This window comes from Peromyscus eremicus, chromosome 4 (assembly GCF_949786415.1).
Source record: "Peromyscus eremicus chromosome 4, PerEre_H2_v1, whole genome shotgun sequence".
Lineage (NCBI taxonomy): Eukaryota > Metazoa > Chordata > Mammalia > Rodentia > Cricetidae > Peromyscus > Peromyscus eremicus.
The window spans coordinates 99,521,103-99,536,348 of NC_081419.1; the positions used below are offsets into that span (position 1 = coordinate 99,521,103).

The 15,246-nt window shown below is 41.2% G+C and overlaps 1 protein-coding gene across 1 annotated transcript in view; it reads right to left on the reverse strand.

Moving 5' to 3' along the window:
- Secisbp2l (SECIS binding protein 2 like) overlaps positions 1-15,246 on the reverse strand; it is a 50,222-nt gene that overhangs the window by 24,876 nt on the left and 10,100 nt on the right. Inside the window, exons 3-8 of the mRNA XM_059261308.1 lie at positions 14,243-14,567; positions 12,581-12,716; positions 7,410-7,636; positions 7,131-7,155; positions 6,684-6,799; positions 1,076-1,210 (exon numbers count right to left, since the gene is read on the reverse strand). Of these exons, the coding sequence (XP_059117291.1) occupies positions 1,076-1,210; positions 6,684-6,799; positions 7,131-7,155; positions 7,410-7,636; positions 12,581-12,716; positions 14,243-14,567 (964 nt within the window). The remainder of the gene's footprint in view (positions 1-1,075; positions 1,211-6,683; positions 6,800-7,130; positions 7,156-7,409; positions 7,637-12,580; positions 12,717-14,242; positions 14,568-15,246) is intronic.

A 15,246-nucleotide genomic window follows, 5' to 3' on the forward strand; every position in this document is an offset into this window, starting at 1 on the left:
ATTCTAATATTATCAAACAAGAATTTAAATTTCCTAATTTTTGTTTTGTTTTCTTGAGACACAGTCTCACACTATAGCCCATGCTAATCTCCAGCTTAAAGTAATCCTCCCATTTCAGCTCTGGAGAGTTAGGGTTACAGGTTTAAGCCACCAGACCTGGCTCATGGTTTCCAAATTTTAACTGATGTTAATATAAAAACAAATGGCACATTTCTTAGAACCTTCTTCATTTATGAAGCCAGTGAGTTACCTGTCCAGTCAGGGGCTGCAAAACTACTCCTGGGAGAGTAGGTCAGACACACTCAACTCCTTTGGGACATTGTTCAGCTTAGTTAACATACTAATGCTTGTCCTCTAACTTCAAGAATTCCAGTTTAATATGCCTCTAATAATCTATTTTATAAAAAATCTATGCTCTAACCAAAGTGAGTTGCACAGATGAATTAACAGGAATGCTTGAAACAATAACAAACAACAAACTTATTCTTTAACATCCATCCCAAGGGGCTTGTTCTATCTCCTAGTCCAATCACAGCCAATCCTGTATAAGTATGTTCATGTCTGCATCCTCCCAGCACAAAGCGTTTCTCTGGCATCTACTCACAGCAACTCTGATACAGCCCCGGCCTGGAGTAAGAACTAGCTAGCTGAGCAAACACTAGAAACAGTGAGTTAGGATGTACGTTCTAGGAGAGCCAATAAAACTGCCATTTTTCTTTTTTCTCTAAGACTCTACTGAAAGGGAGCAGGAATTATTTCGATTGAATTACTCAAATCTGAAAAACCTTACAAACATATCCAATGACAACAGAATCAGCTTCTCATCCACACACCACATCAAAATGAACACATGACAAAACTTCAAAACAGACATTAATAAAGGGGATGTTAGCTTACATAATAAACACAACCAAGACAACTAAAAATGAGCCAGTATGTCAAGTCATTTATAGTCTAACAGAGTAACATGTGAAGATACAAAAATGAAATATTTATCACATAATAACATACCAAATTAACTTCTTAATTAAGATATTTTTAGAATAGTTTACAAACAGAATTTGAAAAAAATTACCTCGAAATATAAAGACTCAGAATTTAGGTCACTTCTGTGAGACTGAGCAGAGTTTAAGTGCTTATTGTCTTGTCTCTTTTGCAAATTCTGTCTTCTTTCTGAGGAAGTGCTATGTCCTCGGCATCGGAATCCAGCCTAAGGAACCCCAGAGGAAAGGAAACATCATTTTCAAGTGACTTTGTCCCTGAAGTACAGCAAACTTGTAAAGAATCACATAGAGTGTGAGACTCAAGGAACTTCTATACAGCACATAGTTTATCTTAACAGCTAAAGCTTCCAGTAAGACCAACGGTATACTGTTCTTCTCACCCCAGGGGCTCAAGATTTTTATCAGCTTTATTCACAAAGCCTGACAACAAGCCTAAGGTCCTCCAGTAGGTGAATGGTCCCAGTAACAGGTTATATCCACAATACAATAGAGCACTCATTAGCTGAGAAGTATGAACTGCTAGTAAATCTAATCACCTGAAAATATCTGCAGGGAACCTGCTGAGTGGAAAGAGCCAACCCTGAAAGGATTACAAGAACAAGGAGAGGTAAGAGTACCAAAAACTCAAGGTTATCCTTGGCCAGCCTAGGCTAAAAAACATCCCTAGAGATAATTTTTCTTAGTGATATCTTATGAGAACCTTGCCTTTAAGGAAATGGGCTGAAGAAGCAAGGTAGCAGAGGCCTATAACCCCAGCATGAGAGAGAGAGGCAGGACTATGCAGTTGGGGCCACCCAGGGCTGTAATATGAAGAGTGCAGGTAGCTAAGATACAACACAAGATCCTCATTCATAAATTAAATAATCACCCCCACCACCAAAAAAAATAAATAAAACCGAGAAGAAAAAAAAGATGAAAGGAAATGGAACTTTATCTGATCACATAAAGTATTATTATCCTGTTACAAGAGCTACTTATAGGTCCCCAAATTCATGGGGTGAGTCCTGAGCCCTGGACGACAGAGACTCTGGGAAGTGACTAACTCACGAAAACAGAGCATCATGGATGGGATTTATGAAGCCTGTAAAAGGGACCCAGAGAACTCTCAGCCATTCTTCCCTAAGGACAACAGTGAGAAGGCCATTAGGTCAAACAATCCTTCACCAGAGAGCCGACCTTCCTGTACCCTGACCTTGGCTTACTACACCTTTCTGTTAAGAAGCATCAAGTCTACGATGCTCCTTCAGAGTAACAAGCAGATTGAGACATCTTACTAATAAGACTGAAAAACAGTCCATTGTCAGAGGGAAAAGAAAAAGCATGGTAAGCGTTCTAAGAGCCTCAGATACTTCTCTTAAGAACCTGTGTCAGCTGATGCTAAACGTCCCTTCAGAAGAAATGAAAAAGACATGAGAAGTTCCTCTCTGTCAACATCTACCTCAAAATCCTAACAAACAAGAAACAACATGAGGCAGTCAGGAGACTGAGAACAACACACAGCCCTACCCCTGGCCATTCCCATGCTTGCTGCTGTGAACCAGTTCGTATATATGTATTGATTGTGTCAAAAATACACAACAATTTTTCTTTAAAAGACAAATGCAACTTGATACTTACAGGAAGACAGAAAGTACCAGGACTGCCAAGCATGGTGACTAATACCTTTAAGCCCAGCACTCAAGAGGCAGAGGCAGACAGATTTCTGTGAATTCGAGGCCAGACTGGTCTACATAATGAGTTTCAGGCCAGCCAAGGTTACACAAAGAGACCCTATCATCAAAAATAAACAAACAAAGAAAAAAGCGCCAGCAACTTAAAACTTCCAAACTAACAGTTTCCACAAGGTCCATGGGAAGCAAATATTCCAATAACTTCTGAACAAATCAATAACCTCATGCTAACTAAACACTGTCTATCAGTTCTTCTAAGTCAATTTTGTGGCTGTAAAGTGAGCATACGAATCAGGCATGGTGGGAGCACAAGCCTGTAGTCCTAGCATTCAGGAAGCAGAGGCAGGAGGATGTTCAAGTTCAAAGATAACCTGGTTTACATAGGTAGTTCTAGGCTAGACAGGGCTACAGAGTGGGACTCTGCCTCAAAAGAGAGACACAGGGATAATGAATAAAATAAAAGCAGAGGGATAAAAGGAGACAGGAGGAAGAAAGAGGAAAGGAAAGAGATCGAGATGCAAACTGGGTATGATGGCACACTTGTAACCCCAAGTCTTGGGAGGCTGAGGTAGGAGACTTCAAGTTCAAGGCTTGCCTAGACTACATATTAAGACCTAATCTCAAAATAAATCAAGATAAAAAGAAATAGATCCAGAGTCAAAAAGCAAGCAGAGACATGACCAGACATGTTCACAGAAAAAGAAACGCAAATAACTCAAAACATGGAGATGCCCAACTACATTAAAACCTTTTGAAAATCTAATTAACATGTTAATTGTTTTGAATATTGTCTGCCTCAAATACTGTTTTAGAACTTGGTTCCTGGAGGCCTTGGTGGCATTGGGAGGTGTGGAACTTCCAAGAGGTGGGCCTAGGGCTGTGGAAAGGGCTCAGCGGTAACATACTTGCCTGTGGTACATCAGGACCTGAGTTTGATTGCCAGAATCCTCTTTAAAAAGCCCGGTGTGGTGGCATGTCCTTCTAACCCCACTGCTGGAAAGGCAGAGCCAGGAGGGTATCTGGGGCAGGCTGGTCAGTCAGTCTTGCTTAGTTTTTAAGAGCTAAGCTGAATCTGACCCCTAGGTCTCTCTCTGGCTTTCTAGATGTGGTTTCATTCCCCTCTCTTCACAAAAACATTCCCATTACATGCCAGGAGGACTTCACCAGGGCTTATATCATGTTCTTTAGACTTCTGCTCTCCAAAACTATAAATTAAATAAAGCATTTATCTTTATAAATTTGGCTTGCCCCGGGGTCATGGACAGTGACAAAAAGCTAACAAAAATGTAATAGAAATCAAAACTCCTGAAGCCCTTTACATTCCTCCCTTATCCCTTGATTTTCCTTTCTTCTTTTCCCTATCTTCAATGTCTAGTCTCTGTGTGGGCCATCCACACACGGTTGTCTATGTAGACCCCTGTGTATCTGTGTACAGAGCAGGTAGCCTGCTTTGTCCCACTCAGCCTTACTCCATGAGACAGAGTCTCTCAGGGAACCCACAGCTAGGCCGGGGACCAGCAAGCTGCAGCGTCTTCTTGTCTCTGCCCCCGGGCAGTGTCAGGGTCACAGGCACACACGTCTATGTCTGATGTGACACAGGCGCTGGGGACTTCACCTTAGGTGAAGAAAGTATCAGTGAAGAAAGTATCTGCTGCATGGGGGGGGGTGGGGAGGGGGTAGGGGGGGGGGGGGTGAAGCAGGAGGATCTCTGTGAATTCCAGGCTAGCCTGGTCTACAGAGTGAGATCCAGGACAGCCAGGACTATTACACAGAGAAACCCTGTCTCAGGAAAAAAAAAAAAAAAAAAAAAAAAAGAAAAGAAAAGTAAAGTGGTTTGCTGCTTTAAAAATCTAGATCACCATGCATCAAAGTTAAAACTGATAAAAATATCTCGAAACACTGCACTATAAAAAAGTAGCACAAGGACTAGCGAGACCACTCAGCAGCTAACAGTACTTGCTGTGAAGCCTGGCCGACTTGTGCTGGACCCCCGGAACCCGTGAGAACGTGGAAGAAGAGCACTAACTCCAAAGTTATCTGACGACCTACACACACATACACACAGGGAAAAAAACTAGTATAAAATACGGGTCAATGTTTTCTGTGGGACTTACCTTCTAAAAGCCTTTTAAAGTATAGGAAACGATTAGAAGTTGCAAAAGGGCATAATGTTTTGACTTAAGAAAGGAGTTAGTATTGGGAAAAAGCAAGTATATACTTAAGAAAAATACTAGGACAAGGAAACATCAGTAGCAGACAGACAACACACTGTCAAAATTGAGCTGGACTGAAGAAAGACACCAAATGAGCAGAGCTGCTAGCTGGAGTGGCATATGCCGCCACTTGGGGATGAAGGGAAGAAGGTCACAAGTTCAGAGCAACCTGAGCTAACAGCAAGATCCAGGCCAGCCTCAGCTCTAGGGAAAGACCTTCTCAAAACAAACAAATAAAATACACTTAACCGCTTAGCTTCCTTTTTTCCCACCAGTTATCAGGTAAAGAGAAAGCATTTACAGTGTTTTTCATCTCAGGGTTATTTCCCTTAATAGACACAGATACAAAACAAACCAACAACAAAACAAACCAGGCCAGGACCCAGACCAGGAACTTCGCAAAGCAGGAGGTTTCAATTTCAACAGAAAAACTCAGTAAACATCTTGCAGGCTTTGTCTAACCTTTATCATCAAATAAAGCTAAAGCCAGATTGCCTCACAAACCTGGGCCACAAAATGGCCTGATTCTGCAGAATCACAGGGAAGGAGCATTCCTTCTGTTTTCCTAACAGCAAGTAGAGCCTAAGTCAAGGAGTTATCTCAAGTATTCGTCTCAGGGAGGCCAAGAGCAGGCAGCAGCTAGTATACACAATCCAGTATCTTGTTCTTACTTTTGGTCCATTCATATTTATATGACAGCTTTAATTTCTTAACTGGACATAAAGATCCAGGAAGTCTATCTAAAATGAAAAATAGAAATAATGACCAATAAACAATTCCCTGATTTGACAGCCAATCAACACAGGAAGGACAGTCCCTGTAAGTACATAGCTTGCACAGCCCACTCTGATGGCTGTCAGGAGAGTGCCCAGTCTAGCCACACTGTGGCACCAGGGAACCATCAATGTGACAGTGCCACTAGCATGGAAGGGTTAATAAGCCACATCAAATACCCATGGCTGAAAAGATGGTTCAGCAGGCAAAGTGTTTGCTAGCAGGCCTGATGACCTGAGACTGGTCCTTATTCTTGCAAGCTGTCCTAATCTCACACCCACAAAATAAATAGAACCCACAGACCCTACAGTGCTTAAGTTCAAACAACCATTGTGAAGAGAAGGCGGCTCCAATCTCTGAGAGGAAGGAAACAGACAGAGCAGGTGAAACACAGGTGGAGGGTGTCCTTTCCTAAAACTACAGCATCCTCAACCAGACATGAAGATGAACCACTTACACCACATTCTCGCCATCCTCACCCAACACATTGCCATTTCATTATTTATGCTCTGCTAAGGCATTTAAGAAGTTTTAGATGTAAGAGCTCTCTGTGCACACTTGTGATGCACATGCATGTTGTGTTTCTGTCGTTCCTCAGATGACAGCCTCAGGTGCCCTTCTTCAGAAGACAACCGCCATTTTTAAAGACAGATCTCTCACTGGCCTGGGGCACACCAAGGCATACTGATTATTGCATAATCATACGTGTGTGCCTTCTTCTGTCTCTCTTTACCTCACTGTTTCCAGACAGTCTTTCACTGAACCCGAGGCTCACCAATTCAGCTAGGCTGCCTGCCTCTCACGCTCTGTGGTTACAGATGTGCACTGCAGCATGACAGTACTTTAAGTGGGGGCTGGGGATCTGAACTCAGGTCCTCATGCTTTATCAACAGCCCACAGCAGTTCACACTTAGATAACTTTATGTACCTTTAAGAATAATGTGCTTGCTACACCATTATTAGGATAAATTTAACACTAGTCATCTCACACCTAATCAAATTTCCAACCTCATTCAAAGTACCTGTGAATTATTTCTCTGTTCAGTCTGCCTTCCCCCTCTAGAAAATGCCTGGTGTTTTTCCATCCACGGTCTTTTCTGGATTGCCTGGCAAGTTACTTTGGGCCAGTTTACACCACCTGCATCAAACGTGAAAAGATATTAAAGATTAGATTAGCTGATAATGGAGGCCAAAAAAAAATGTAAACAACTGAGACACGACAGACATGGAATTTTCTCGGTAAGTTTAGAGTGGCATGTGCCTTCTTAGCAACACAAATGTCATCCTGCAGAATGCTCCAGATCACATTTCCTCAACTTGTTTGGTAAAACTATATATACTTTTCAATTAACTTGAATCACTGAAGACTTACAGTTTTTGTTTATAGCCCTGGTAAGCACCATACTTAAAGGAAAACTTAAAATGGACAAAGAAGAAAATACAGAAAAAATACTGCAAAAAATAAGTACCTGTACAGCCTGATGATTCCGCATGCTAAAAACATGAAACAGAAAGGATGGTTAGTTTCTAGTTAAGAGTCAACATGTCATACTTCGCAAATGTTTCAATTTAACCTAGTGTTAAATATATTTATTAACAGTGCGTCATATTTTCATGAATAGTAAATACCATTAAGGATTGCTATAAAGAAAAAAAATGAATACTTCAGTTTCAGCAAAGGACACAATATACTGACAGCAAGACTAACAACAGACAGACAGACAGACAAACAAGTGAGGGATACGCACATTCACGGTCCCAGGATCAGGATTCCGCAGAGTGCCTGCCGCAGGCTGGTTGTTGTGCTTGGGGCTACAGTAGCCACTGTCACTGTCGATGTCAGCTTCGCTGGCCCCCTGCTCACTGGAGGACTCTGCAGCAGGGTGGGAGGCTCTCCTCCTCCTGCCTTTGGCTTTCCAGAGCATTGTGGCTGTGCTCTCTGAGAGAGACTTATTAGCAATGTCTGATGGGAAATCTACAAGGGAAGGCAAGTAGACAATTCTCTGTGATGACTAAGTTTATACAATCTTGTTAAATTATTAAGGTTCTAAGAAAATTAAAGTAACAGAGTCTGTAAAGGGAGAAATATGTGACTCTTTGAAAAGATCATATAAAATGTTCCTAATAACTTATAGCATGGCATCATTATGAAAACAAAATAGTTGTGTCATAAAATACTGAAATCATCGGCCATTTAAGAAAGAGCATCGCCAGTCTTTCAAAGTCACCGCCTGTGCCCCACTAGACTACCTGCCCTGTTACCACTATCTGTGCTTAGTTTTCACTCAACTTCCTGTACAGATTTCCCACAGATTTTCGTATTTCTAAAAAAGAAACTGGCTGGGCAGTGGTGGTGCACACTTTTAATGCCAGCACTTGGGAAGCAGAAGCAGGCAGATTTCTGTGAGTCTGAGGTCAGCCTGGACTACAGAGTGAGTTCCAGGACTATTTACACAGAGAATCTAAAAAAGAAAAAAAAAAAACAAAACAAAAACCCACAAACAAACAAAAAAAAACTAGTAACAACAACAAAAAACCAGTTTGGGGACTGGAGAGATAGCTCAACAGTTAAGAGCATTGGTTGCTCTTTCAGAGGATCCGGGTTCAATTTCCAGCACCCACATGACAGTTCACAACTGTCTGTAACTCCAGTTCTAGGATATGACACTTTCATACCAACGCACATAAAATAAAGTTAAATAAATTAAAAAAGAAATCTTTACTTTTACAGCTTTTGATTGTATCACTAAAATAATCAGCTATTATCTTATTCTCTGCTACTTCAACACTAGTTTTAAGATTCTGCTGTATGGTGCTCTGGTTAATTAATGCCACTGTATACAAACTGCTTTTGCATGAATGAATATAACAACACATTTATCCTTTCTACCATTCACAGTATGCTTTGGTTGTTTCCAATTCAGGAGGCAAAGGCAGGAGGATCTCTGTGAGTTCAAGGTCAGCTAGGTCTGCAGAGCTGAGTTCCAGGACAGCCAGGGCTACACAGTTAGAGTATCTCAAAACAAACAACCCACTGTTGGTTGGGGGCAGAGACACAAAACAATCAAAATGTACATTATATGTGTATGAAACTGTCAAAGAAGGAATTCAATGATAGCTAACAGTGTGAGACACATGACAGCAAATATATGTACATGAAGTTTCTGTAAGGCAAACATGAATGGGTTGTACAGGACACAGATTCAAACTGGATCATGCTAAATCATTTTTGAATGGTTAAAACAACCTACATTCCAACAGTGATATATAAATATGCCCAATTTGCTGGGCGGTGGTGGTGCATGCCTTTAATCCCAGCACTCGGGAGGCAGAGCCAGGTGGATCTCTGTGAGTTCGAGGCCAGTGTGGTCTACAGAGCGAGATCCAGGACAGGCACCTAAACTACAGAGAGAAACCCTGTCTCAAAAAACCAAAAAAAAAAAAAAAAATGATTCACACACACAATAATTGACAATGCCTCTCCAACTGTAACTTATGCCAATCTGCTACATAGAAAAGGTGGCTTATTAGTTTTAATTTGTACTCTATACTTAATAATGAGGTCAAGAATCTTTTCTGATGGTTTTAGCTACTAATGTTCTCCTGTGAAATTCTGATTAATTTTACTTTCAGTGTGACTTCTGTGAAGTTTTCCACTGAGTTGTTTATTTTAATTTCAGAAATATTAAGACATTTTAAAGAGCTTGTTACAATTACCTCAACAATTCACAAGTTTTCCTTTTTCTACAGTTCTATTAAGACTGATTTGATGATTTGTTGATTTGTGTGTATGTGTCTGTGTGAGCTGGAGTTATAGGCATCTGTGAGTCCCTAACATAGCTACTTAGAACCTGAACTCAGGTCCTTTGGGAAAGCAGCAATCGCTCTTAACTGCTGAGCCCTCCCTCCAGACCCTCCCTCAAAACTGATATAATTTGGATCTGTGTTTTTTAATACTATGTCATTGTGTTATGACAAGTCCTCATACTTTACTGCAAGATGGCTTTATATATTCTATGGAGGGGCATCCTGTATATTCATGAACTGTCACCTGTCACTGGACACTAGGAAGGTTTTGGTATTTTTCTTGCACTACGATAACAGTTTAAATCTCTTTCAAAGGGGAAGCTCCATGTGAGCACACCTACTATGGATTAACTGCATCAAAAGAATGATCCCTAAAGCCAAAATTGTTCCAGTTCCCTAGCCCCCAAGCCCCAAAGACAGTACACCACTATTTTCTTATTCTCACTAATCTTTAAAAATAAATAAATAAATAGATAAACTTTTCCAATCTTATAGTTTATTCTTTTAAATTAAACTGAAATTCTTAATTTTGGGAATGGTCCTCTTTCTGCAGCCAGGCAGCCACGAAGGAGCAGCTCCATTCTCTTTGTTCACTGGCTTTCTTTCTCATCTAAGTCTTGGTCAACTGAATGGGGTATAAATTAGGAGGCTGCAGTGCTGTCCGTGTCATCCCCATGGACTTCTGCTCCCGTTCTTACGTACGACACTGATACCATAAACCTGGAGAAGGACAGCAATGTGGGAAGGGATTGGCAGAGTGAAGACAGGGCACATGGGGGTGGGTGGGAGTAGATGATCATGGGAGTGAAGGTGACAGAATTCTCTGTCTACATGAATGAAGTTGTCAATGAACAAAGTTAATTAACTTAAAAAGCATGAAGCTGACTTTAAGCTTTAGTGCACAAAGGATACTTTCCAGACCACTGCTCCTTTATTTTAGAATTACTTTGTTGAGTTCCCCCAAAATTCTTATTGAGATTTTAATTATAACTGTACTGAACTGCAGACTCACTTTGGGGGACGCTAGTGCTTGATAATCAGGTTTTCTAAGGTCTTACACAACAATCGAGGGGTCCCCTCATGGATCCCTAACTCTGAGTCCAGAAACTCCTGAATTCCTGTTGCTGCTGTAAACCTTAAACTGCTTATTTGTGTCACGTGGGAACACAGCTGATCTTTGCTTTTCTCTTGAATCCAGACAACTGGTTTGCTTTTTTGTTGTTGTTGTTGTTTACATTTTATCTGTTTTATGTGTGTGCATGTGTGTGGGCCTGAGTGCCACAGCTGAGCAGAGAGCTGACAACTTGTGGGAGTTGGATCTCTCTTTTTTTTTTTTTTTTTTTGGTTTTTCGAGACAGGGTTTCTCTGTGTAGCTTTGCGCCTTTCCTGGGACTCACTTGGTAGTCCAGGCTGGCCTCGAACTAACAGAGATCCGCCTGGCTCTGCCTCCCAAGTGCTGGGATTAAAGGCGTGCGCCACCACCGCCCGGCTGGGAGTTTGATCTCTTTATCCACTGTGCAGGTTCCAGGGATCAAACTCAGGTTGTTCAATGTGACAACAAGTACCTTCACCTGATGAGCAATCTTGCAGCTCCCTTTCTTGACTCTAGCCCCCTTATATTCTTATTACATAATAATACAAGCCTGTTCAAAGGTTAAAAACCTGCTACAAGTAGAAAGACCTACTTCTACAAAACTAAGTAATTTTTATCTCTTAGTGCTGCCAGGTAATCCTCCGAAGTTAAAAACAAACTAAGGAATGAAACGCTGAAAGTATACACAATCTATTCAAATCATGCCTCCCAACCTTTATGTTCCAGGAGGCTATCCTTTTGATGACTTAAGGAGCAAAGTACAGTCTTTTTGTTGTTTGTTTGTTTGTTTGTTTTTGAAACACAGTCTCTCTAAATAGCCCTGGCTATCCTAGAACTTACTCTGTAGACCAGGCTGGGCTCAAACTCAAGAGATCTGCCTGCCTCTGCCTCCTTGTGCTAGGATTAAAAGTGTATACCTCCACCACTACCACCAATTAAAAAAAAAAAAAAAAAGAAACAGATGTGATGGCACTTTCCTTTAAAACCAGCTCTTGGGAGGCACAGACAGACAGATCTCTGAGTTTGAGGCTAGCCTGGTCTACAGAGTAAATTCCAGGACAGCCAGGACTTCACAGAGAAACCCTGTCTCAAAAAACAAAACAGTGTGTGCTACCACGCCTGGCTCAGAGAGTACTTTTAAGAATCTTGCTAAGGTTTACAAAAGGATGTAGAATGAGTCACTGTGAGGAAGAACAGATTTGGACCACATGACTTTCCTCATAATTACTCTAAGCATGGCAGCCTATTAAACACACTGCCTTAGGCCTTACAAGCCACACAGCACTGGAAGATCAACAAGATGGCTTTCAACTAACTCCCAGGTCCTCTTTCTGCTCCCAGAGGATCTAAGCACATGTAAAACATTATACCATTAACTATCCACCAGGAAAGGCTAGAGAAGCAGAAAGCAACGAGCCACCTAGTCACACCAATCCAGACCTTGTCTGGAGGACTCTCTTGTGAGTCTTTTTAAAAGTTTTTATGAGCATATATCACTTATATGTAATAAAGAGTTTCATTATGACATTTACAAATTTTTAAAAATTCATTTTTATGTTTAACAGGGAGAGGGTAATGTGCCTGTAAGTGCAGGTGCTCATGGAGCCCAGAGGCATCAGATTCCCTGGAGTTGGAGTTACAGGCCATTGTGAGACACCTGGCATGGCTGTTGGGAGCAATCTCCCGTCCTCTGCAAAGAGCAGGAAGCATTCTTAAGCACTGAGCCATCTCTCCAATCCTTACGATATTCTTTGAGACAGGCTCTCAGTATGTAGCTGAGCTTGTCTTAAGCTCACAAGGCAAAGAGAATCCCTAGCACAAGCTAGCTAGCTAGACTGGCCAAGACAGCCAGGTCCAGGTTCATCGAGTCTCTACCCCAACACCCCGCCTTAGCCCCCCAATATGTAGGGAGGAAAGCGACTGAGGACACTAGGCATCAACTTTGAGACAGTACACACGCCTACCCACATGTGTAAGAATAAACAAGAAGACAAACAAACACCCAGGGCTCTGCCTTACCAGTCTGCTGGGAAGCATCCACCAGAAGCACAATCTTGGATCGGTTATCAGGGCCTGCTGAGCTTGTTTCTTTCTGAGTGGCCACATTCTTCACCTGCGGTCTTTTGTTTTTTATATGTTGTTGTAAAAGCTGTGGCTAGGTTTAAAAGACACACACACACACACATAAAAAAAGGAACCCAGTAAATGTACTAAACATCAATTACACATCACATTCATCACAGAAAGACCAAAAGGTGCACCACAAATCAGGGGCTCTTAGCTGATTCTGAGAAATTATTCACTAAGAAGCATCACAGGCTAAATAATGTACCATAAGCACATTTACACAATATTTTTTGGATAATTATTAACACTATGATTAGTAAAATCTGAGTTGATTTTAGTGTTTACCTGCATTTTTATTTTTTTAAATCAATTATTAACAATTAGCAAGATTTTAATAGTGCCATATGAAGGGCTAAACATTTTTATTTTAAAAGGTAGTAAAAGCATGAAAAGTTACCCGGTCACTAAATTTGGGCTCATAACAAAGATGAGCAAAATATTTCTACCTTGGTGTCCAAACAGAAAATATTAAAAAGCTGATTTCTTCCTTCAAATTTTTAAAAATTGGAGCAATTACTCCTCAACAGCAATTTATACACCAGAACTCTTAATTTAACTTCCACTTCCTGAGTTGGAACTGCTGGAAAGGTGTTCTAAGAAACCCCATTCTTTGAACACCTGGAAAATATACACTACAATCTTACTTTTTAATACCTATTTCCTTTCATCCTTCTTGGTCCCCAAAAAAAGTTCCCTTGACCCACAATGTTTCCATGAACCAAGGCAAAAATATTTTCAAATTCATTTCTACTGCTTATTTATTTTTAATTTTAAAAAATTATGCCAAAAGGCAGCGAAGACTTTCTATTGAGGAAGCTAGCTAATGGAATTTGGGAGAGTGAGAATTCTCCACAGCAGTAACGCAGAGAAATGTCTTCCATCCGCTCAACAGTGTTGGCTACAAACAGGCTTTTCTTACAGCTTCAATAAAGAACCTTAACAGAAAAGCAGCCTGGGGTAAATAGAACTCTCCCATGACTTCAAGGAGGACAGCACTGCATCTTTTATATATATACATATATATAAAACAAGTCAAATGCTGGCCTTGAACAGAAGTGGCTTCGTCACTTACTTCTTTCTTACTCTCTTAAGTGACAAACTGTTTTTCCTACTAACGACTCAGAATACAGACCCTGAGGTTGAAGGGCTATGAGGAACCACTAACACTGTTCTTTCCCATTCTCCTGCTGACTGCAGAAGACTGAAACAGCTTGAGGCACATTAACATTCAACCACATGATCCATTTAATGTTGACATCATCGCTGTGAAGTGATTTTAGCACAAAATTGAAATAATTTAGAAATAACTGTGCATTGTGTTTACGTAAAACTCAATGAATGATCATGAAGATGACTTTACATTATCAATCAAGAGTGAGGGGGAAATAAATACCACAGGAAAAATGATTTTTTAAAATATGCCTCTAATACTTTCTACTTCGTAGCAAGTGAAGCGTTAAAGGTCAATGGATACCAGCAGTAAACTACCTATACCAGTGTCACCAACAGATATACCGTATTTAAAAACTACACCTCAAGAAAGTGGCCACTCACTTTTGGCACTACCGGCCCTCTGTTACCATTCCGGCTCCGATGACTGGACAACGGGAAGGCCTGCCCCAGCTGATTTGGACGCTCCGTGCATTCTGTGGTTATGGCATTGACAGTGTTCGCAGCCTGGAAGGTGCTGGAGTAAGGTGCAGGAAAAGGGTGGTAGAAGCCCATAACTTGGGCGCAGGGTGCTGGCATCAGCTGGTAATAGGTGTACTCTGTGGACACAGGTGGCTGAGCAGATATAATGGGGTAGGCAAGGTAGGGTCCAGTAGGGTTCGGGCTGGGCTGTTGCCATCGTATATCATTGTTATATAAAGGAAATTGTCTGTGAAACCAAACAAAACAGAAAAAAAAAATCCATCAACGAGTCCAAGAGCAATATTAAAGCAGAACAAACAATAAAGACAGAAGAGTGCCTTCACAATAATTGTAGGGAAAAAGGCAAAACTAACGCCATCATGTGTTATGCCCTGTACTTATAACAACACACATGGTAGTATAAAGGGATCTAGATCTGAGAGCTTGCCGAATTCCACATCCCTTTGATTCTGCTCTCAAACCTCTCAAGATCTGCTTGCCTAAAAGTGAAACATCTAGCTTCTGCATCTACAACACAACCACCCACAGTCCACGTCCAATACTCACAACTGTCACAGCCTTCTGCAAAAGCCTAGCACCCTCAGAGAGTGACTCCCAACACCTCCTCTTCCCCTAATCACTAAGCCAATTCAGGTCTCAGCAAGGCTTCTCTCCTTGGCAACCTAAGCCCCATGTCCAAGGAAGTCAGGAAGAAGACTTCACTGATACCTTTATCCTCTACTCAGTTCCCACAAAGCTCATAAAATGCTGTCTTGTCCCAGCAGCCCTCTCATCAATGGTTGCTGTTGAGGAACAAGGGGTCCTTTTCCTCGCCTTTGCAATGGCAAAGCAAAATGGAAGACAAGGTTGACTACCAAAATCCTAAAAATACTTAAAAGATAATCTGAAGGATGGCTTGCTTATGA